General features: G+C 34.7%; 1 protein-coding gene across 7 annotated transcripts in view; it reads right to left on the reverse strand.

Moving 5' to 3' along the window:
- Nucleotides 1-24,876, reverse strand: part of CDON (cell adhesion associated, oncogene regulated) — a 98,386-nt gene that overhangs the window by 33,782 nt on the left and 39,728 nt on the right. For 5 of the 7 annotated variants that reach the window (XM_007495090.3, XM_056794575.1, XM_016433969.2 and 2 more), the window contains 10 exons: nucleotides 22,081-22,217; nucleotides 16,846-17,118; nucleotides 15,047-15,193; nucleotides 14,615-14,758; nucleotides 13,604-13,891; nucleotides 11,834-12,103; nucleotides 8,457-8,810; nucleotides 4,266-4,561; nucleotides 1,823-1,997; nucleotides 754-885 (listed from right to left, as the gene is read on the reverse strand). In XM_007495090.3, the coding sequence (XP_007495152.2) occupies nucleotides 754-885; nucleotides 1,823-1,997; nucleotides 4,266-4,561; nucleotides 8,457-8,810; nucleotides 11,834-12,103; nucleotides 13,604-13,891; nucleotides 14,615-14,758; nucleotides 15,047-15,193; nucleotides 16,846-17,118; nucleotides 22,081-22,156 (2,155 nt within the window). In that variant the 5' untranslated portion in view covers nucleotides 22,157-22,217. Of the gene's footprint in view, nucleotides 1-753; nucleotides 886-1,822; nucleotides 1,998-4,265; nucleotides 4,562-8,456; nucleotides 8,811-11,833; nucleotides 12,104-13,603; nucleotides 13,892-14,614; nucleotides 14,759-15,046; nucleotides 15,194-16,845; nucleotides 17,119-22,080; nucleotides 22,218-22,661; nucleotides 22,959-24,876 lie in introns of those variants that run through there. The other 2 variants (XM_056794574.1, XM_016433970.2) reach the window with 2 other exon arrangements.

Consider the following 24,876-nt stretch of genomic DNA (forward strand, 5'->3'; position numbering starts at 1 on the left):
CATACATTGTATATACAATTTGTCCATGGGAGATTAGAAAGAATTAAATTAGAATACAGATGAAAAGTTTGCAAAATTGGCATAGATAAGCATAGAAAGTCTATGCCTCTTCCAGGAGTCATGCCATACCAGCCAACACAACAAATTAAAATTACATTTCAACTGTGGGTTAGCAAGTGTCAAAATTTAACTGTCAAGAAGTGGCCTGATTAAATACTGGTATCAAAGATTGCTTAAAATCACAAGCTATCTAGGCATTCAATTAATTCTTCAATAGGAATTTGTCTCAAACATGGGATCTCTTAGGGCAAATGCTAAATTCTAAATAAGTAAAGAAAATATCCCAAAAGTCAACAATTAAGAAAACATCTCTGAAAACATAGAGGCATTAAGATGACATTTAATTTACATACTGGATGCAAATTACCAATTTCAAAATTTCCCCCTCCTTTTCCAAATTAGGGTCATAAAATATTTCCATGAATTTCAAAAATGTGATAATCTTTTAGGTTTTTACATATGAATTCATTTGAATACTACATAAGACAAAGGGTTACCAACTTTTGTGTGTAACCAATGTAATAACCCAAAGGAAAAAATAGTACTTGAGAGACAGAAAGTGATAATGGATAATGAAGCATATACTTTAAACATTATACAAAAAAACAAAAATTACATTGAAAGGAATCAGTAAAAAAGATAACTCCATTTATTTGATAACACAAAGTGAATATAAAGAAAATTGATTTTTACCTCCACTATGCCTGGAGGGATCTGTAAGCACCACTCCAAAGTTGCTGTTGGTTCCCTCTGAAACAACAGGATGTTTAGGGATGCCCACAGGTGGAGAGGAAGCCTGGGTGTTTTTTGACGACGATGTTCTCTCTATCAAGTTTATGAAAAATATCATAAGCTCAAAGAAAGAAATTCTGGAAAATTTCAATTGGATTATGTGTATGTAAATTTTTCTCCTTTACCAAATGTATAATTTAAATCAATTGTAATTTTTAGCTCATGGAATTTGCTCTTGACATATACAGCATAAATATTTCGGTAATTTCGAAGTTTTCTAGAAATAGCAAAAGAAAGTTTACATACTTCCTACCACTTTCTATTTATGTGACCTTGGACAAATTATGTAACTCCTTTGTGACTTGGTTTCCTTACTTGCAAAATGAGGAGTTGAATTAAATGGGCACTAAGGTTTCTTTCAACTCTCAATCTCTGTTTTTATGATCATTAATTAATCTACAAAAGAAACACTTTATTGTTGGAAAAAATAACATAGAATTAATAAGTCACATAGTGATCCACTTGGTGAAGGCACATGACTAATTAAGTCTCACTATTAATTCAGTTTTATTTTCATAGAATAAACCTCTTAATTCTAGAAATCAAAATCTGTTATCAAATAGCCTCTGATAAAGTGCCCATGTGAGCAAGATGCCAAAATTTCAGAAGTAGAAAAAATGAAATTGGCTAAGTGATTTTTAACAATCAAAAAGTTTAATTATTGGTACTAAGGAGTGTAGAGGTCAAAATACAAAATTAATTACTAGGGATTACTTGCTGAAATTGATTATAAAGTTCTGATACGTGCTGATATGGATAACACGTAAACACACACATTCACAACTTATGTTCTTCAAAAGTCAATTCCTTGTTATAAAGAACAATCTAAAATTTTCATATAAAGGGAAGAAAATTATCCCATGATAATTCTTTTCAAGACCTCCCATCTAAGTATCATGCTACATAAACTTAGCTAACTGCTAATAAAAAAGCATTACATTCCTCTAATAGCAGATACCAGCTCTATTACCTTTGCTAGTTCGGAAGGTAAGCATGGCCGGCTGTCCTTCACCTGCTGCACTTCTTGCTACCATCAAGACTTCATAAAGACTAGATGGTTCCAATTCTGTTAGGTGGAGCTCATTTTCACTTCCAGGAACTCTAACTGTGTGCCAGTTTCCTACTAAACCAACTCCATCATCCAGCTATAAAAGAGGAAAAATCAAAGGTGAAAACAGAATCCAGGTAAGAGAAGTAAGGCTGGTGAGGAGACAGAACAAGGAATCCAGAACAAAAAGGATTATCTTTTTCCCTCTCATTTCAGTCATTAGTAAGTACTTGTGATCTGAACTGGACCTCAACCAGCTCTAGAAGAATGTGGCATTTGGTAAAGCATCTGCAGAATGGGAGATAAAAACCTACTTCAGACTACACAAAAAGGACAAATGAAAAAGGAAATTCAGTAAGCCTCTTAGTTAAAAAAAATTTAACTGACTTTAAAGCACCATGAGATGAGTGATGCATTTGGCACTGGTGACCACCCTTTCCTCTGAGACTCTTTTTTTCTCAGTTTTCATGACTCTGCTTTCTTCTAGTTCTCCTATTTGTTTCACAGCATAATAGTGATGGTGGTGATGATGGTATGAATTGTCAGAGTGAGTTAGAGAGCTGGCCTTGAAGCCAGGAAGATGTGGGTTCAGATCCCACTTCTGACACATACAGGTGGTGTGATACTAGGTAAATCATTTCACCTCTTAGTCCTCTATGCAACTTTCTTAAAATACTCAAGTTTCAGAGAAAGTGATAACCTACAGAACTGATAGAATTTCTTCACCCAGGGAATTCCACATACCAATGATAAGAAAGATCTGAACCCTATATTCTAATAATGATAATGGAGATGGGGAAAAAGGAGGAAATGGTGGAGGAAGAGAAAAGGAAAAAGTAGGACGGAGGAGGTGGTGTTACTTAATAATTAGAAAGTCAACAGGAAGACTTGGGTTCAAGTCTTGCCTTTGAATGTACTATCTGTGTGAGCTAGGGGAAGTCACTTAACCCTCTCAGTGGATGGGAAAATTCTCTCTGGCTAACTTCAGAGAAGGTGCTGACCTGTACTGAGTTTCCTCATCTAGGAGTTTCCTACTATATCAAACTAGATTCAGTCTCTCCCAATAATAATAAGAGCTAATATTTATAGAGTATTTTAAGGTCTATAGATCTCATTATGTCTATATCTATCTACCTTATTTCATATCATCTTCATAATAATTCTGTCAGGTAGGAGATATTATTATTTACATTTTATATTGAGGAAATTCTTCAGTCCCCTTTGCCAGATCACCATCTATGTCCCACTCACTAACTGTGTGACTGTTCCTCAATACCTGAGGTCCCTGTTCTCTCTACATTCTCTCACTTGGTAACTTCCATCAGTTCCTGTGGATTATTCATCATTAGCAGATGACATCCAGATTTATAGGTCCATGCTTTAGTCTCTCCCCTAAGTTCCAGTTCCCAATGACCTATTGGGCATTTTAAATTGGACTTACTGCAAATACTTTAAACTCAATATGTTCAAAATAGAATTCATTATCTCCTTTCCTTTTCTCTACTCCACCCCTCTTCCAAATTTCTCTATTACCACCATCCTTCCAGTCACCCAGATTCACAATCTCCCTTAAGTCTATTCCTACCCCAATCTATTCTTCACTCAACCCCAAAAGGGATTTTCCTAAAGGGTAAGTCTAACCATTATACATGCATCCCTACCCAATAAACTCCAGGTAAGTCTCCCTTTAACCTCCAGGATCAAATACAAACCACTTCATTTGGAATATAAAAAGCTCTTCAGAAATTAGCCAATCCCATATTTACTTTTCTAGTCTTCCTGTACATCTTGAATAGTACTCCCTCTTCTAAACACTCTGGTCAAGCCACGTTAGCCTACTTGTGATTCCTAACACACCAATGATAATGTTGCTTCCATTCCTTTGTCTCTCATTCCTGGACTCTCCTTCCTCAATTCTCTCTCTTAGAATTCCTGGTCTCCTTCAAGATTCAAATGCCACATTCTACAAGCCTTTCCTAATCTCCCCTGTTCTCCTCCCAAGACAATCTTGCATTTAGTTTGTACATATTCCATATGTACTGTATTTATTTGCAGGGCATATTTACTATGTAAGTTCTCTGAGGGCAAAGTTCATCCCAAGTATTTAGTACTGTACTTGTACATAGTAGGCATTTAATGAATGCTTGTTGAATGATGACTCTTAGAAACCAGCTTTTAATTCTAATGTTAATTGGCCTTCCTCCCTTGTCTTTAATTTTCCTACATTTTCCATTATCTGAGGATGTTCTCAACCTAGTCCTTGATTCATTTTCTCTAATTAATGTCAAAGACAACATATTTATATTATATAAATTATTTGAAAAGGTTGTAAGACAAAGATAATAATTGATAAACAAACCATTACCTTTCGATATTTCACAAAATAGGCATTGATGGGTAGCCCACCATCTTTCCCTGATCTCCAGATCAGGTTGTAAGCATCTGGTTTGTGGGTCTGTGGGGGACTCAGTATGATGGGGGCATCAGGAGCAGAGAAATTACTGGTATTTCTTTCTACTGATGCCTCTGTTGTATTGGAATGTAACTTCACTGGAGACATGTTCAAGAGTCCTATTGCAGAATCATCCTTTTTATATTTATCACTCTGTGTGGCATCAACAGGTGTAACTGTTTCAGTTTTGGTGCTTGTTTCAAAAGGAACTGCAGAAAAATTATAGGAAGCAAGAAAGGAGGCTATGGTAAGAAAAATTTTAATCAAAATTCATAATTTTATTGTGTGCTACCCAATCAGAAATGCATTCATTTTATTGGCTATACTAGATAACTGCAATCTGAGAAAAAGACTAAGATGGGCAAAATTTGACTACCAACTAATCTTCCAATATTTTAGACTTTGCTTATCTGGTTTCTGAGTTTCTTCTGAGAGCAAAGAATAGGAATAGAAGGAAATAAGACCAATACTTATCTGTAGGCTTTCCCCTGATCACAGATTTGAGATCAATATGGAAAAAGTATATTTGATGACATTAGTTTAGAGTCTCTTTCTTACGCTACTTATTAAAACAAGTAAATAAGGAAAAAACCCTCTAAAAATAATAATAGACATTTCTGTAGTTTAAAGTTGAGACATTTTTGTTCCTTCCTCCCCTAGAGAATAATCTGGAAAAGAAGCTCCTAAAAACTGAAATACAACAGCAAAAGTGATGAAAATGAATAGGAAAGTTGAAGAATACTTTGAACTTCCCTGAATTTACATGCATACAGAAACAGAAGAAGCTACATATTATTAGACTGCTCAAATTAGCCTTACGCTTCAAATATGAAACAAAGCATGTCTTTAAGGTCTCAAAGGACCTTTTAAAAATTCTTTGTCTCGGAAAACAGCATTTTTAGTGTCAATCATCTCTTCCCTTTTCTTGATTCTTCCCTTCTTAGGGGAATATCATTTTAAGTAGTGCTTTCCAAAGTCCTTTTCCTTCTCTATCAAATCCACTTACTAGTTTTTTAGCTTTCAATTTCTGTTTATTTCTCTCAAACATAGCTAATTATTCAGTTTTACAAAGAAAGATCAGGAAGGATCTTCCTTTCAAGAAATCAAGAGAGTATGTGTTTTATATTTTAAGTCAGTTAAAAGTTATAAATTTTAGCATTCTCCTTTCAAAGAGATTTCAGGGCTTTACAGAATTTTTAATATAGCACCTATACCCTTATTAAACTAAGAAAGTTGATAATGAAGATGTAACTTGGGCAATTATCACGTAACAATGTCAGACTTTACTTAGTTCTCAAATTATTACTGATCCATGCTGTCACTTCTCTAAATATTTTTATATAAATACTATAATCACTTGGCCATATTTTCTGCCTCTGTAAAAGGTGAAAGCCTCTCCCACTCACTTGAAAACTATTTTTAAGATAAAATGAGAACATGTGTATAAACACTTGAAAAAATACCATAAAAAATTTGGATTCAAGGTGATGGAATATATAACATCTATTATACTATAGTACTCAGCTCATATTAAAAGATGAAAAGTTAAATTGAATTATCTTTCAATAAAGTTTTGGAGAAAATCTTACTAAGTCTTGAATAACAGAGATTAATTTATAGCAAATAGGAGTTGAAATTCAACACTCATGTAGTGGGACATGGTAGCATTCAAAAATTTCCCAAGCTACTGTATAAACTGATATGTGGTGTTTCATCAAGACACTGAAAACCACTTCCCAGTGGTAGACTACCCAAACAATCACTGAAAATAATAATGCTAAAAGGTTCTCCTTCTTCACCACCCTAAGCCACAGCTAATTATCTCCATTGGCTAAAGTCTAGTTTCCTACACTAACTCACACTCATAACCACTAGTGTACCTTCTGACTCACTACATAAACACAGTTGTTCCAAAAAACAATATTTCTAAGTTGTGTCTGTGATCTTAGATTACTTCCTAATTCATTTTTAATATTAATTTCTCATCATCTTCGGTGAAAAAATCTTGAGGGACACTTTTTCTACCTGAAATAGTTAACTTTATGCTATCAAACCTTTTCTTTCCTGATTCTCTACCAAAACTGTGTAATCTTACCACAAACCTGGTTTAAATGTGAAAAAGAAATCATGTTACTACTACTTCTGTTCTTTTCTCCTAAGAAGTAGTCTCAGGCAGAAGCTGTTCTATTGTTGGCATTTGATAAAATTTCCAAGAATTTCAGAGAACCCACACTGTTGCTGGTCAGGCTCTACCATAATGAAGCATTTCTTTTGCAAACTTTTTGCAAATCAATCCCTACATAGAACCATCATCACCAAACTTTCTCTTCAGCTTGTTACCTACATTTCCCCCTCCCTGAATGCTTTAGCTAAGTATTAAGAATTGCTAATGGTCTTGGGTATGCATCTTTGGGTTTACCAATTGGACAGTGAGCTAGTCAGTACTTTCACTAGACTTTGAGAATAATTTGCCAGGAATTAATTATATTTCTTATACCTTGTGAATGCTAGTTTGACTATATTCACTTCCCATTTTATTTTTATATAGCTAAATGTCCTCTTTATACATCTATAATAGCCCAAGTAGCACTTTCCCTTGGTTGTCTACTAACTATTCTTAACAACTTCTCCTCAACTGAACTTGGGAGTTTTCACTAGCAGTTTTTACTAGAACTAGAGCCTCACATACACATACTCTTCACCCTAACAACTGAGATTACAGTACCTACTACTAATTATTAGCAGAATTAGAGGGGGTTAAAGAGAAAAAACAAGTCATAATGTGTCAATCAATCAACTATGTGTCAATTCAATGACTACTATGTGCCAGGCACTATGTTAAGCCACTGGAGATACAAAAAAGGCAAAAGAGGGCAAGGCCTGTCAAGGAGCTTACAATATAATGGAACAGATAGTACATAAAAATATATACACAGAACAAGCTATTTACAGGTTAAAGAGGAAATAATTAATAAAGAGAAGGCACCATAATTAAGAAGAGTTGGGGAAAGCTTTCAGTAAGAAGCTAAGATTTTAATTGGGACTTGGAAGCCAGGGAAGTCAGTAGACAAGAGTAGAGGAGGGAGAGCATTTTAGGCATGGGGAATAGCCAGAATGTAGCTGGCATATCAAATAATTTGTTTTCATCAAATTGTCATCTCTTCCATGTGTAACAGAGAATTCATCTGAGGGAGAGGAATACTACCTTTATATACAATAATCACTTAAGCTAAACCTTCTCTATGATCTCATTATTTTGCAATTAATTAATAGAATTAAATGAGTCTCCACTGACATTTTTGCTTAAAGTTAAATCTACAACCAACACCAGATATCTTTGTAAATTTTACCATCTCTCTTAGGCAAAATTGAGTATCATTCATGCAATTTAAGACTCCTATGGTATAAAACTCAACTGAGTAACTCTGAATTTGAATTATATCCTATAATCTTCTATTTATCTGTTTATCAATACTTCAATGATAATATAAAATTCTCATGCGACTTACACCAAAGAATGACAAGTAAAAGAGGGATAATAACCCCATGATGATTTGTGCCAGATAGATATTGTCAGACTAGATCCCAACTCCAGCATGGTCCTAATGGAAATAATCTGATAACCCTCTAGACTTTAAACATCTGATTGAAAATTAACTGATGAGAAGTAAATTCCTAAGACTAATTTATATTGTTTTCCATCTTCTTTTACTGTCCTCTGAGCTTCATAAAACAGATTCACCACTTAATTTTTAATATCTAAAGGTTCAAAAGGCTATGAGGAATATACAAAAAAAAACAAGGATGAAAGTTCTACCATTCAAACTTTCTTAGAAATCTAAAATATTACATTCTAATAAAAGTTAATTCCTTCATGGTCTGGACTTAATGTGAATCAGATTTCTGTATGTTAATATGTCAAAAATAAAGACTAAAGTTGAACTATTTCCTTTTGGCCCAAAAATTAAGCAATGCCAATCCAGAAACCAAAATATTCACAAGCATATCATAAAGACTGATAGATTAGTTAAAGCATATTATCTCATAATATCCTCTTTAAAAAAAAAAAGAGGGGGCACTAAATAAATAAACATGACAACTCACCAACTGTAAGGAATGCCTCTGACAATGTAGAACCATGTTCATTTGTGGCTTCACAAGTATATTTCCCAGCATGTGCCAGAGTAACAGCCTGAATATATAGGGAGCTTGATCCAGCTCGAGACATGATAAAGTAAGCCGGTTCTAATGAGACGTCTCTGAATTTTGCTAGGTGTGATTTTCGTGACTTAGAGCGTAGTACCTGGGATGGATGGCTGGTTATCAAACCACGGTTGTCATACCAACGAATAACAGGAACTGGTAGTCCAGTGGCATTGCAGGATAAAGTGACAAAGTCACCACCTACTACCTTTGTGCTTGTTGGTGGTGTTATTATAATTGGTTTGAATCCACTACCTATTAAAATGCAACCCACATATAGAATTTAAGACTATCAAAATGCAGTTATCAAAATGCATAGTAATGCTAATATTTATAGACCCTACACAAGTAAACCATCCATTAAAAATGTCTTTTTCACAGTTAAACTACTAGACATTTCCTACAAAGATTTCCTGTCCTTCAGGAAGTTCTATACTTTCTGAATTAATTATACTATTCTAAGTTAATTAATTTTTTTAAAGTATAGAAAAAACAATGTACTGATCCTTTCTAACAGGCAGGCATACTAGACACACCTTTGACTACTGCAAATACAGAATATGAGAATATATATCCATGATACCAAATATAAAATGTGATATATTCTCTGAGAAATAGAGAATTAAGTGTGATTCCCTCAGGAAAACTGATGCCATTTAACTTAAAATTCACCAATCAGAAAACTGAGTTGAACTGGTCAAAATAGAATGCATTATGGAAAAAATAAGGGGATCATTTTGTATTACAGAGAAATAAAACATATTAAGATTTTTATTTTATCTTAATGCCAAAGAAACTCTACCACCTAACTCCTTTAATGGTATTTCTTTTTTCCTTCTAGGTCTCCAATTCTACCTCAACTTCTGAACTGACATAGGCCTGAAATCAGGAGGACTTAGTTACAAATCTTGCTAACTGTATGACCCTAGGAAAGTTCATTTAACCTCAATTGCCTTACCACTCTTCTGTTGTGGAACCAATATTTAGTATCAATTTTAAGACAGAAGGTAAGGGGCTTTTAAAAATAATAAAATAGAAATTCAATTAGGTTCTGCAAATTTGCAACATATTCATAGACTGTCCAAATGAATACTGCTGTGAATACATGACAACATATAATTTGAGGGAAGTAGAAAACACTCCTTTTTGATTAGAAAAGAAAAATCTACTCACTAAAATTTTTACCATTATTTGCTTTAATCTATATTTCAAGCTTTAAGAAATATTAGATGATGAAGATCTCTCTACAAATCATAAAAATCATCTACTGACAAACAAGGCTGGCATTTTATAAAAACCAAAAGATTTTTTAAAAAGTGAATATACAGACTTACATGAACTGATGTGGAGTGAAATAAGCAGAAGCAGGAGAACATTATACACAGTAACAGAAATATTGTGGGATAATCAAATGTAACTGACTTTGCTACTAAAGTAATGCAATAATCCAGGGCAATTCTGAGGGATTTATGAGAAAAAATGCTATTTACATCTAGAGAAAGAACTGGGAGAGTAGAAATCCAAAAGAATACATATGATTTATCACTTGTTTATATGGGTTTATGATTACAGGTTTTGATTTTAAAAGATTACTCTATTATAAAAATGAATAATATGGAAACAAGATTTGAGTGATAATATATGTGTAACCCAGTGAAATTGCTCATCAACTCCAGGAGGCGGGAAGGAGACAATAAGAATCATGTAACCGGGGGCAGCTGGGTAGCCCAGTGGATTGAGAGCCAGACCTAGAGACAGGAGGTCCTAGGTTCAAATCTGGCCTCAGACACTTCTCAGCTGTGTGACCCTGGTCACAAGTCACTTAACCCCCATTGCCTAGCCCTTACCACTCTTCTGCTTGGAACCAATACATAGTATTGATTCCAAAACAGAAGGTAAGGGTTAAAAAAAATAATAATCATGTAACCATGGAAAAAATTTTAAAATTAAAATAAAAAAAATAGGAAGAAAAAATTGAATATTCCGAGATGAAGAGGAATGTATTTGACATGTTTAGAAAGAAAAATTTAGAAGATAGAGAGCCAGTTCTGGTCCTGGGTTCAAATCTGATACTTCCTGGCTGTGTCACTCTGGGCAAGTCGCTTAACGCCCACTGTCTAGTTCTTAACACTTTTCTGCCTTGAAACCAGTATTAATTCTAAGATGGAAGTTAGGAGGGAGGGAGGGAAGGAGGGAGAGGGAGAGGGAGAGGGAGAGAGGGAGAGAGGGAGAGAGAGAGAGAGAGAGAGAGAGAGAGAGAAAGGGAGGGAGATGGAGAGGGAAGGAGGGAGGGAGAGAGAGAGGGAGAGAGGGAGGGAGGGAGGAAGGAAGGAAGGAAGGAAGGAAGGAAGCAACGAAGCAAGGAAGGAAGCAACGAAGCAAGGAAGGAAGCAAGGAAGGAAGGAAGCAAGGAAAGAAGGAAGCAAGGAAAGAAGGAAGCAAGGAAAGAAGGAAGCAAGGAAAGAAGGAAGGAAGCAAGGAAAGAAGGAAGGAAGGAAGGAAGGAAGGAAGGAAGGAAGGAAGGAAGGAAGGAAGGAAGGAAGGAAGGAAGGAAGGAAGGAAGGAAGGAAGGAAGGAAGGAAGGAAGGAAGGAAGGAAGGAAGGAAGGAAGGAAGAGAAGACAGTATTAAAAGGATAAAAAAACTAAAGTTTTTTTCATCTAATTTTTAGATAAAGGTAGCTTACAACAACCCTATGAGCCATTTATCAATAACCCTTAACATTTTTATTGATATGATTTGTTTCTACATTACCTTCATTTCTATCTATATTCCTCTTCCCTTCCCTACCCAGCAAGTCACTTCTTATTACAAAGATTAAAAAGAGGGAGGGAAAAGCAGTTGAGCAAAGCTAACCAACAATTCGACCAAGTCTGACAAGATATGTAATGTTTCAGACTCATATACTTCCCCCTGCCAGCTCTGCAAAGAAGGATGTTATCAAAAACTTAACTGAGATAATTTCAACAAAACGTAAAAGGCATTAAATCAAACATTAAATTGGGTTTTGTAAATCTGTAATATATTTACAAAGAAAGATTGGCTTTCTGCATACTACTATGAATACATGAAGACATATAATTTGAGGAAGAGAAGACATTCAAGTTTGTGGTCACATAAGCCACTATAGCTAGCCTAGTTTCCCCACAAAACAATCTGTACTGTTTGGCATAATAAACCAATCTATAAGAAATCAAGTTTGCTTGGATAAGGTTACATTTCTCACAAAACAATCTACAAAGCAAAACTTCTTCATCATAAAAAGATTTAGGAGCCTACCTGTTTCAATTTTAAGTCTCCCAGTAGACTGCATAAATCCAATCCCATTATCCACAACACACTGGTATAACCCTGAGTCTTCCATGGCAATGTCACTGATTCTCAATGTGTTTTCTATTGTCAGATGCCGCAAAGAAGGCTGTATAGGCTCTGCATTATGAAACCAGGTAAGATTGGGAGTTGGGTTCCCATAAACAGTACAAGTGAAATGTACTGTTGCACCCAAGGAGACTATCTGATCCTTCAATCCTTTGGAAATTGAGGCTTGTTCTGAAAATAACATATACAAATTAGATACCAGTCCTCAAAATGCACTTTTAAAATTATCACATGAGTCATATGAAATGTTCTATATACCACTAACTTGCTAAAACCAAGTTGCATTGTTTATTCACATTTTCTCATTTGCTGTGGCCATCAAAAAAAATTTTAAATGCATTATAACTTGTCTCTAACAGAGTCCTTCATTAAGTTGAGGTCAAAGTCATATGCTACTAATATGCTATAGTCGTCTTTTAATAGATCTCTCAAACCAAAAAAAAAAAAAAAACAAAACAAAACAAAAAAACAACATAAAAATAACTTCCAACCCTGTATTCCTGTAAGCATTTATATTTCAAGCTGTTGGCTCATTCTGTCATTCTCCTACCAGAATGGTAGTTTCACTGGATCTAAAACTAAACAAGGACTGAAACAAAGGAATATATATGTGCTTAAAAGTAATTGGGGTTTTTTTCCCTTTTAGGGTCTAAGAAGTCATTTTTTGGCCTTTTCACCTAAAAAAAGTATGTGTATGTGTGTGTACATATAATATATACATATATATATATGTATGTTTCATCCTTACTTGTGAGAGACACCAAAAAAAAAATCCCAATTACTGTATGTAAAGCTTTTATAAATGATTTTTTATTGATATAGGTAATACTAGTATCATTCTACAAGGCAAATCCTAACAGTACCTACAGAGTAACTAAAAAGTTGAATTTATTTTTACTTTCCTTTCTATTTTATTTACTTCTGGGTTTTCAAAGTATAGGTGTAAAGAAAATGTATTTTCATTGAACAGCCATTTTATACAGAACATGGCAGAAGGAATAGCTAAGAATTGCCAGGGAGAAATAGGGGGTATATATAAAAATATAGTGAGGATCAAGGCCACTGCTTAAGTTAGATACAAAAAATTGCATTATGAAGGATGGAATTAAATCAGGTATTGTATAAAGAGGTGATATTTTACAATTTCCCACTTTCTTGCTAGTTTTTTGTCTTTGTCACTACCACAAAATCAGAGGATCATGGGATTTAGAGTTGGATAACTGCAAACGGGCCACAAAATTGAGTGCTGAAAGAGACCAAATATAACCAGGAAAAGTTTAACAAAATAAATAAAAATTCAGTACAATAGAGATAATGTGAATTTGTGGTTTTCTAAGTCTTTACTAACTCATAGGATCCTTTTCCACTTGAGTTTAATACCACTGAGAATTCAATTCCCTTATTTTACAGCTAGTGAACTGACTTGTCCAAGGTCTTACAGGAGAATTATGGTATAAGCTGAGAGCCCTGACTCTAAATTCTGTCCTCTACCCACTACTCCACTCTGCCTGTCTATTACACTACATTAACTCTTCAATAATTCTTATACTCTACTGCTGTATTTTTCAATGGGTCAGCCTCATATCTACAGAAACTACTATCAGGCAATAGCAAAATCAGCAAAATAATCTACTTTTCAAGTGTGATTAAAAAAAAAATGTAATGTCTTACCAAGCACATTAACTGTGTAGGTTACACGTGTAAGCTCTCCAGACTTGTTTCCTACTACACAGGAATAGTTTCCAGCATCAGTTGGTTTGATGCTATCTGTGACAAGGTGGGAATGTAACTGTTTCCAGTTACTTCCCAGTAAAGAACTATGGCCATCTTTAATCCATTGCACATGAGAGGCAGGTACCCCACTCACCACACATTCCAGAGTTACAGGTTTGTGAGAAAGAGCTGTCAATGACTGGGAAAAGGTAGGGTGAATGATCTGAACATATTTTGATGAAGGGTCTAGAAGAGGCAAGAAAAATGAAAAAATAATTTGAAAAGTTCTCTCTCTTCCAATCCACTTTCCCCTTTGACATTCCTTAGCAATGTTTTGAGCATTCCTAAGATATAATTTCTTCTCCTTTACTTTCCTATCTATAAGGCTTTTTTGCAGAAGTAGAGGACTAAAATGAATTGTTTCTATAATTATCATGGCCACTCCTGCTGGATGGAGCTATAGAATTTTCAGCAAGTCCAGAGGTAACACCAAATTTATAATTTGGTTATTAATTTTCCCTCAATCTACTTACTATCTCCTTCATGTCTAGCTATAGGTTAGCAGCCAGTCTTTCTAGTTAAGGTCTGTGTAGGTGTGGGACCCATGGCATTAGTGAATTTCTAAATTGAAGGAAAAAGCTATGCAAATATCATGAATTTTCACCATTATTTCCCTTTTATACTATTCATACATAAAGAGGGATGGATATCACTATAAAAACCATATCTTGTTTAATATAATTTTTTAATGTATTAACAATACCATAGAAGCATCCCTAGTTCTTTCAAGTATTTGGCATCTATTTTTAAGGATTCACTCCATATTAAATAAGGAGAACAAGATTATACCCATATGAAGAAATCATAACATTCAAGTATTCTCATCAATACTCATTTACCAACTTTTTGTGCGAATAATTATAGAAGGACTTTTTCTCCAAGTACCACTAAAGGCAACCAAATACTTACGGCTCACAATGAGCTTGTGACCTGTGGGTTCAACTTTTAATTCATGTGTGACAGGATTGTAAGCTGCACATTTATATGACCCTTTGTCCTCTGAAGATACATTCAAGATCTGAAGATTTCCTGATGGAAGGATTAAGTAGTTATCTAGAAGGAAGGGAAAGAAGAATAATTAGGTATCTTATTTTTTGTCCTACAACATAATTACAAACCAAATAGAGTTGTTATAGATTTAGATAGAAATTGACAGCACATAATGAACAAAAATCAAGAAAATGCCCTCAAAAACAGCAACAGTGTTTAAAGAAAACAAGGTGATCAATAACAAGGGTCCCCCATTGGACTATGCATTAAGAAAACAAAAAGCATGCTCAGCTACACAGATATCATGGGCATGTTCAGTTCTGTTTATTACCTCCTTGAAACAGGTCTCACCTGTGGAACGTTCCAGCCATTTCCCCCGGACCTTATAGCGCACCTGTGCTGAAGGATTACTTTCTGGTATCTTGCAGCCAACAAACCCAGCACTTTGTTCTTCTGCTATAATAACATGTTTTACTGATGTACCAAAATCACCAAGACCTTGAAAATGAAAAACAACTAGATGAAGAAAATTTAGCTTCTAATATTCTGGAAGGCATAAATACTAAAAATTACATTTTTCACCTTGTCTTAAGTTTTCTGCTAATCCTAATAAAAAAAAATATTGTGCTTTTCTTCCCCAAAAATTAGAAAGCGGGACGAATAAGAAATAATAAATCTCTAACTCCTTGCTCCTCTGTATGGTTTTTAAAGTCCTTCACAACTTGGCCCCTGCTTACCTTGAGCCTTCTTATACTTGACTCCCCTCCACATACTCTCTGATTTTGTAGTACACTACAGTCTACTTGCTTTTCCTTAAACACAACACAACATTCCATTTCCTGATTTTGTACTAGCTATTCTCTATGCCAAGAATGTTCTTCCTCATCAAACTTTAACTAAAACCTAATCATCCTATAATATCTCTATCCAATCCATAGCTTTTCTCAATGAAATATAAGTGTAGGACTAATTTTTAGCACACTCCTTGAGTCATCTGAACATCAGAGCTACAGGTCACAATATCTCTCATCTCTCTCTTAAGAGAACAAGTCTCAGAGGTAGCTAGGAGGCTCAGTGGATCAAGAGTCAGGCCTAGAGACAGGAGGTTCTTGATCCAAATCTGAATTCGGATACTTCCTAGCCATGTGGCCCAGGACAAGTCACTTAACCCCCATTGCCTAGCCCTTACCATTCTTCTGCCTTGGAACCAACACACAGTATTGATTCTAAGACAGAAAGTGGGATTAAAAAATAGAGTGAGAGAGATCAAGTCTTAAAATGGCTAGACCTTGTTCTCCCATCTATGTGCAGCATTTTTATCATACTCTCTTAATCTAAACACTTTTACCTCTCTAGGGGAGAGGTGTCAAATGTATGGTTCTAACTGGGAAACATTTAACAAAATAAATACAAAAACAATAAAATATAAGTAACATTTTACAGTTTTAAAATGTGGATATGTAGCCCTACATACAGAATACTGGCTCCTATTTTTGTTTGGGTTTGACAACTCTGGACTAGGGTATTCAACACTCTGTGTATCTCTTGGAGCGGTCCATAAGTTACAACTCACAAAAACATATACTTTTTCTCTGTTGTACCACATTTGTTCCCCCTGGAGATAGGGGTACAATTAGAAAGAGGTAACTGAAGTACTAGCAACCACCACTGTTTGAAAGGCAGGCAGCTCAAACTAAGGAAATCACTTGCTCCAAACTTTCCACCACCACCACAGTCAGTATTCCTTTCCTCCTGGATAATTCAATAGCTTTTTCTTGTTTCTCTATTAATTATTGAATTCAAATCAACTTACTAACCAAGATATAAGGGGTACACGTGGACAAAGCATTTAGACATTTAAACAAAGATAATGAAATAAAGGAATTTAGTGTCAAAGCAAACAATGAACTCCTAAAATTGAATTTTAAAGTTCTAAAATATTAATCTCAGAAAACTCACATAGGAAATTTGCTCACATTCAAATGACTTTCCAAAATAAACCCAAACAAAATAAAACCCACATCACAGGACTCTGCTTACTGTTTTACCTTTTGGCAGGACTTCAAACTATAATAGACAGCACCAATTTAATAAGCCTTTAGCCATTTTTAGTATATACTATACATCAAAAGTTGAAATAGCAAACTTACCTCCAATGGAAACTGTTGCAGGCTTACTCACAATTGCACCAATGCTGTTGTTAGCAATGCACTGGTACTGACCAGAAAGAGAGGGACTTAGAGAAAGGATGGTTAAAGTCCCCTGTTGCACCTCAATTTGCTCCACATTTTTGTTGAATTTTTTTCCATTAAGCAACCATGATATGTGAGCAGTCACAGGCTGAGCAGAACATTGTAGCGTTACAGGTTCACCAAGTTTCTGGACAACAGAATGGGGCTCAGAAACAAAACGAGGTACCAAGTCTAAAGGGAAACCCCCCCAAAAAAGGAAAGCACATTAAGTATACCCTATTCAATTCATTAAACATTTTAAACAGTTATTAAGTACCTAATATGCAAGTCACTGTGTTGGGTATTGGAGATATCTAGATATCTACCATTTTATGTAGTGTTTTAAGGTTTGTAAAGTGCTTCACTGTTACCGCATTTGATCCTCATAGCAACTCTGTCAGATAGGTTGTTATTCATCTTTTACAGATGAGGAAATTGAAGTAGACATGTTAAGTGAACTGCCTATGTAAAGTAAAACAAAGTAGTTCCTGCCCTCAAAGAATTAACATTTTATTTCATTCACATCAATAGGTAGAATTTTCTGTTATTTATTTTGATTGTTCTTGATACCAACATCCTTATAACCCATTTTTAGAAGCAAAGAAAGAAAATATATCAGTTTGAGAGTTAAGACTCTAATCCCACTTGAGAGGTCTAATAATAAAAATTATATAACAGGCTCAAATCTATTTATGGTATAAAAAAAAATCAATGTTTGATTTTTGGAAAACCTTTAACACCTGCAGGTGACATGGATATGACTTAACTGTCCATGAGACATGCTGAGGTTTTATTATTTTAAATTATGGCAATTATATTCATAAAAAGAACAATTTTTACTCTAATTTTTACTAACAGAATTTGATCTTATAAAAGATAATGTTGTGAATGGTAGCCATTCATATTTTATTAGTTTTAATTGATTTAAAAATTTTTTAATTTAATTAAATTTAATTTTTAGTTTAAAAATTAAAAATAATTTAAATAAATAAAAATTTTAATTTTAATTTATTTTAAATTTAAATAATTTAATTAATTCATGTCACAGGATTGTAAGTTGCATGTTTATATGATCCTTTGTCCTCTGAAGATACATTAAATAAATTTAAATTAAAAATTAAATTTAAACAATTAAAATTTTTTATTTTAATTTTAAAATCTTTGGACTAATAAAAATTAACAAAAGGAAAAGAACTATAATGAAACATGAACTTTGCTTTTTTTTAAAATCCTTATATTCCATCTTAGAATCTATACTATGTATTTAGAGTGGTAAGGGCTAAGCAGTGGGGGTTAAATGATTTGCTCAAAGTCACAGAGCTAGGAAGTGTCTGAGGCCCCATTTGAACCCAAGCCCTCCCACCTCTGGGCCAGGCTCTCAATCCAGGGAGTCACCTAGCTGTCCTGGAAGTAAGTTAATTTTAATTAAATGTAGATAAATAGAGAAGTTACTTTTCTATGCCCCAAATAATTTAATTTATTAGGTATGTTCCTTTAGAAGCTCAGAAGAAGGAAGTTTACTTGTGAATGTGGCAAAGTTGACAAAGAAGGGGTGGAGGTAAGGTAGAGAAGAAAAGCTGTTGGGTTTGGTTTTTTTCCAAAGCTAAATAAAACAAAATTCTTACAAGAAAGAATAAATAACAGTAAACTACTGAATCTACTTTTACAGAAGACAAGATGATCCATAATACCCTTTTTCTGGCTTAAAATTCTTTGATCCCATGTTGTAATAAAAAAAAGTGATGGTTTTGGCCCTTTCATCTGTAGTTGTGATTTAGTAAATACATTAAGGGAACCATGGTTTTTATTGAGAGTATGGATGCTCCTTTTTTAAGATGCTATTATCAAAAAAATTTACCACCAGTTGCTGGAGATATTAACCAACATCCAGTTGACTGACTGAAGATAAGCCTCTCCAGACTTAGCTAGGTTTGTTCTCAGTCAATGGACAAATTTTACTGTCAGTCCATGTTCAAAGCTCTTCAAGCTTGGCATAAACCTGCTAAAGCTTACATTCCTGCTAAGATAGTCCCCATGAGCCCAGAGTAACCTCCATACCAAAAAGGGCTGTGAAATAAGACCTTATTTAGTCCTTAGTTTTCTTAGCAGGGGAACTACTACAATCCAGAAGGTGATTTTCTCAGGGAAAGGTTCAATTTTTCTACACTAACTATGATGACCCCTGATAATTCACAGGTACAATGTTACAATTTGACAAGTATTTATTACTGCCTTCAGTGTGCAAGGTATTATGCTAGGTAATAAGGGAAGATATAAATATAAGGAGAGCACTATATTCCTAAAGGAGCCCACAATCTAATAGGGAAGATGAGACATAAACCAAACAATCAACCTACAAAATAAAATATAATAAAAGCATGAGATACAAAAGTACTAGGAAATGTCATGGGGTTTTCCTCACCAGAAAGTTTTTAGTCCTCATCCCAACTTTCACCCATAATTCTTTCAGCAACTCAATTTTATTCAAGCAGTGAATACTACTATTTAATGTAATCTTGATGGAACTGTGAATTGGTCTAGTCATTCTAGAAAGCAATTTAGAACTATACTAAAAAAAGTCATTAAACTTTGACACAGTGACATCACTCCTAGGCCCACACCCAAAAGAAATCCAAAAGAAAAAGTTTCATATATACCCTGTATTTATAACAGTTCTTTTTTGTGGTAGTTCTACCTGGAAACTAAGGAGGTTTTCATTAATTAAGAAATAGCTGGGGAAATTATGGCATAATAATATGTGTTAGAATACTATTTGTTGCTATTGTTCAGTTGGTTCAATTGTGTCCAACTCTTTGTGATAACATTTTGGGTGTTTTTTTTTTTACCAATTATGTGTTATAAATTTCCACACAAGTTTTCTAAACTTATATGATTGAACTTATCTCCCACCATCCCTTCCCTTCCTCCTCCCAGTGCTGGCAGGTGATCTGGGCTATACATGCATTATCATGCAAAACCTATTTCCATATTGTTCATTGATGTAAGTACATAATCTTATAAAACCAAAATCCCAAAACATAAATACAAATAAACAATTGAAAAATCATATGATTTCATTTGCCTTCTGACTCCAACAATTCTTTCTCTGAAGGTAAACAACATTCTTTGTCCTAAGTGCCTCATAACTGTCCTGGATCACTGGACCATAATAGCTAAGTCTATCACAGTTGATCGTTCCACAATATTGCAGTTACTGTGTACAACATTTTCCTGGTTCTGATGATTTCACTCTGCATCAGTTCATGAAAGTCTTTCCAGTTCTTTCTGAAATCATCCCATTCATCATTCCTTATAGCACTGTAGTATCATCATTATCTACCACAGTTTGCTTAGCCATTCCCCAACTGATGGACATTCCTTAATTTTCAATTCTTTGCCACCACAAAAAGAGCAGCTATAAATATTTTTTGTATAAGTAGGACCCCCCCTTTTTAAAAAATCTCTTTGGGATACAGATCTAGTAGTGATATTACTGGATGAAAAGGTATGTATTGCTCTTTCGGCATAGTTTGAAATTGCCCTCTGGAATGGTTGGATCAGTTCAGTTACACCAGCAATGTAGTAGTGTTTAGGATTTTTGGCAAAGGATACTAGAATAATTTGTTATTTCCTTCCACAGCTCATTTTTATAGATGAGGGACTGAGGCAAACAGGGTTAATTAAGCAACTTGCCCAGAATCACACAGCTATTAAGTGTCTGAAGCTGGATTTGAAGCCAGGAAGTCTTCCTGAGTCCAAGCCCAGTGCTCTATCAATCATGTCATCTAGCATACCTGGTAAGACTGGTATGATCTGATAAAGTGAAGTGAGCAGAACAGGGAGAACAATTTATACAATAACAACACGGTAAAGACAAGAAACTTTGAAAGACTTAAGAACTGTAATCAACGTAAAGACCTACTAGAGAGAGAGAGAGTTCCAGAAGACTAATGATGATGCATGCTACCCACCTTCTGACAAAGAAATCACGGACTCAGTGTGCTGAATAAGACATATAAACATAGTTTTTGGACATGCAATGCAAGACACTGCATATGGCCAATATAAGAATTTATTATGCTTGACTATTGATATTTGTGATAAGGGTTTTATTTTTTCCCCCTAACTGGGGTATGTGAGGAGGTGGGGAGAAAAAAATTGATCTTTGTTAAATAAAAGTAAAATTAAATTAGAAATTTAAGCAATAAAAGAAATTCTTCTTATTCACAAAAAAAAAAAAGGATCCAGCATAGAAGTCAGCACCTGTGGTTTACAGTACTTGCTCCCAACCAGGGAACCCTAGACTCCTAGGAAGCCATAGAGCTATTCAAGGGCCCCTAGAATCTGTATGAAAAACATATGCAGCATGATTCAGTATAATAAACATACTTTATCTAGACAATGTCTTTTTCTTAAAACCCTTACCTTCTGTCTTAGAAACAATTCTAAGACAGAAGAACAGCAAGGACTAGGCAGTTGGAGTTAAGTGACTTGCTCCTAGGCACACAGCTAGGAACTAAATGTCTTGAGACCAGACCTTAAAACTTGTCCATGAATAGCTAGCTCAGCCTGACAAGAGTCAATGAAACCAAGGTCATGGTCATCACTGGATAAGTTGATTGATTTTGCTGTTCTCCACATACACAAGTTAACACTCCTTAGGGAAGTAATACATCCAGCAGTCAAAAAGTATGTTGAATTTGCAGTCAGGGACCTCCGGTTCAAATTCTACCTCTGATGTTTATAACCTTGATTAAATCATTTAACCTCCCTAGATCTCTTGACTCCAGGCCTGGCTCTCTAACCACTGAGTAACTCTAGACTGAATGTCTTGCATATATATAGGTACATATTTCTGGCACTACATGGTACTACTTCTTAAAAGTATACAGATGCTTTATGACTTCTAAAACAATTCACTTAAAAGCATTACTGAATTCATGGTAGCTTTTTGTCATTATTTTCTTAGTGTATACTAATAGCACAATTATTGTCACAAAGCAATTCTCAAATTTTTTAGAAATTAAAAAGAAGTCCTTGTATTTGAAAAGGTTCAGCCCCATTATGCTATAGGATGTTCATACACTAAAAATTCAGGCAATTGGTTAAAGCAGCTTTTGACTATGAAATCTGGAACCATTCCTATACACTTACCTGAACTGACAGAAGAACACAGGATCATAAAAGAAATGCATAACAGTATCTGTAATGATCCAAAATCTGGATTCATAGCGCCAGAATACAAGAGCTGATAGAATAGACTTCCAGAGTAAAACACAGTTCTTGGCACACTGAAATGAAAGAGAGAGGAGAAAAGAAAAAGTTTAATCATCTTTGCTATAGGTAGATAGAAATGATAATCTAAGTCCTAATCTTTTTGTAACTCAGGGAATCACTCTTGGAGCTCTTAATGTGGCAGATTCTCCTACAATATACACTAATTTATGGAGACTAAATTAGGCACTTTTTAAAAGCTCCACTAACTTTTCACATCATTAAAATTCCATTTTGTGCTCAAGTAATTTATTCTGATACATCAGTAGTCTTAAAGAAGCAATTCAACTTTGACAATCCCCCAAATTAGTCATAGTTGCACAGTCAAATGACAGAGAAGTGGACTTGCAACTGAATTAAGTAGATTCAAACTATAAGATCACAATGTTAAGACCATGATACTTTAATGATGACAAATATAATGAATGTGTTATTCTATTATTAACATAATATATTCTCACCAGCCTACTCCTGAGTAAGATATATTTCTAATGATTTTCAGCAGCATGGATGAATTCATAAATTTATCCACCCATTCTTATCACACTCATTTCCTTTCTCACTAATAGTATGTATTCAAGGTAGCTGGGGTAGAAGAGGAATCTGTTGGCGACAGAATGCTTTAAATTACACGGTTTCTTTAATAGCATTGTAGAGCTACTAAAATTTATAAACAGATATGAATATCTACACTATCCTCTAATAAAAAATACTTATACTTAATATAATAGGCCATATGCTTGATATAATACCCAAATGCTATTACTTGGGCAATTTAATAGTATTAAGAAGATCAGAAGAAAGAATTCATTTAAGCATTACTTTCTAGAAGTCACAAATATTACCATGATACTTGAACCCTCAACAAAACAATATATTTTCAATTCACATTAAAAAAAAAAAAAGCTCCACAGAAGGCTAGAAAAGTTGTAGGCTCATATTTAGCTCAGAATATTAGGTCTTTGACATGCCTTTTTAGAAATTCTCCAACTGACCTTTTTAGTGAGCAAGAAAGGATATTTTTGGTAACACTCAGTTTGCAGAAGGGAGCCAGCTGTGCAAAAGTTTCTTCAGTTTATTTGAATTTTCACTCAGTTCAAGGGTAAGTACTGCCACATCACTAGTAAGGATTCAGAGTAAAAGTAAACATTCAAATAACTTGTTAACAGGAGATACTTCCCTCAAAGTGTTAGAGGGGTGGAGATCTTTTTCTTCCTTTTGCCAAATCTTTGCTCAACTATTTATTTATAAAAAGCAATGAAACATATATTCAGCATCAACTTTAACCTTAGCATATGAGCTACTGAGTTCTGTTGCAGCTGTCTTTAAAACCAATGCAATATTCATGATTACTATCTAGATAACATTCTATAAGAACCTTCTTGACCAATTTGCTTTTAAAATCTATTATTTATAGCGTCTCGTCTTCCAGATGTCAATACAGATGACTTTATATAGATATTCCTGTTTGATTCTAGAGTCCAGAATAAAACTATTGTCAACATATAGTAAGTTTGATTTCTTAACATATTTGCAATTACATTCATGTCATTACTCCCTGAAATGGTAGCGATCACAACCCATTCATTCTTATTCAAACTGTGAGACCCTTCTTTAAAAAACAAAGAAAACAACCTTTACCTTCTGACTTAGAATCAATACCATGTATTGGTTCCAAGGCAGAAGAGTAGTAAGGGCTAGATGATAGGAGGTAAGTGACTTGCCCAGGGTCACATAGCTAGGAAATATCTGAGGCCAAATTTGAACCCAGGACCTTAAGACCTGTCCATGGATAGCTAGCTCAGTCTGACAAGAGTCAATGAAATCAAGGTCATAGTCATCTCTGTGTAAGTCAATTGACTTTTCTGTTCTCCGCAGGCACAAATGACATCCCTTGGGAAAGTAGTACATACGTATGTTGAATTTGAAGTCAGGGAATTCAAGTTCAAATTCTGCCTCTGACATTTATAACTTTGGACAAGTCATTTTTTTTCTTTTTTTCTTTTTAATTTTTATTTGGTCATTTCAAAACATTATTCATTAGAAACAAAGATCATTTTTTTTTCTTCCCTCCCCCCCTCCCACCACCTCTCCCATAGCCCACGCGCGATTCCACTGGGTATCACATGTGTCCTTGATTCAAATCCATTTCCATGTTGTTGGTATTTGCATTAGAGTGTTCATTTAGAGTCTCTCCTCAGTCATATCCCCTCTACCCCTGTAGTCAAACAGTTGCTTTTCGTCGGTGTTTTTACTCCCACAGTTTATCCTCTGGTTGTGGATAGTGTTTTTTAGATCCCTGCAGATTGTTCAGGGACATTGCATTGAGACTAATGGAGAAGTCCATTACCTTCGATTGTACCACAATGTATCAGTCTCTGTGTATAATGTTTTCCTGGTTCTGCTCCTTTCGCTCTGCATCACTTCCTGGAGGTTGTTCCAGTCTCCATGGAATTCCTCCACTTTATTATTCCTTTTAGTACAATAGTATTCCATCACCAACATATGCCACAATTTGTTCAGCCATTCTCCAATTGAAGGGCATCCCCTCATTTTCCAATTTTTGGCCACCATAAAGAGTGCTGCTATGAATATTCTTGTACAAGTCTTTTTCCTTATTATCTCTTTGGGGTACAAGCCCAGTAGTGCTATTGCTGGATCAAAGGGCAGACAGTC

Source organism: Monodelphis domestica, chromosome 4 (assembly GCF_027887165.1).
Source record: "Monodelphis domestica isolate mMonDom1 chromosome 4, mMonDom1.pri, whole genome shotgun sequence".
In the NCBI taxonomy this organism is placed as follows: Eukaryota; Metazoa; Chordata; class Mammalia; order Didelphimorphia; family Didelphidae; genus Monodelphis; species Monodelphis domestica.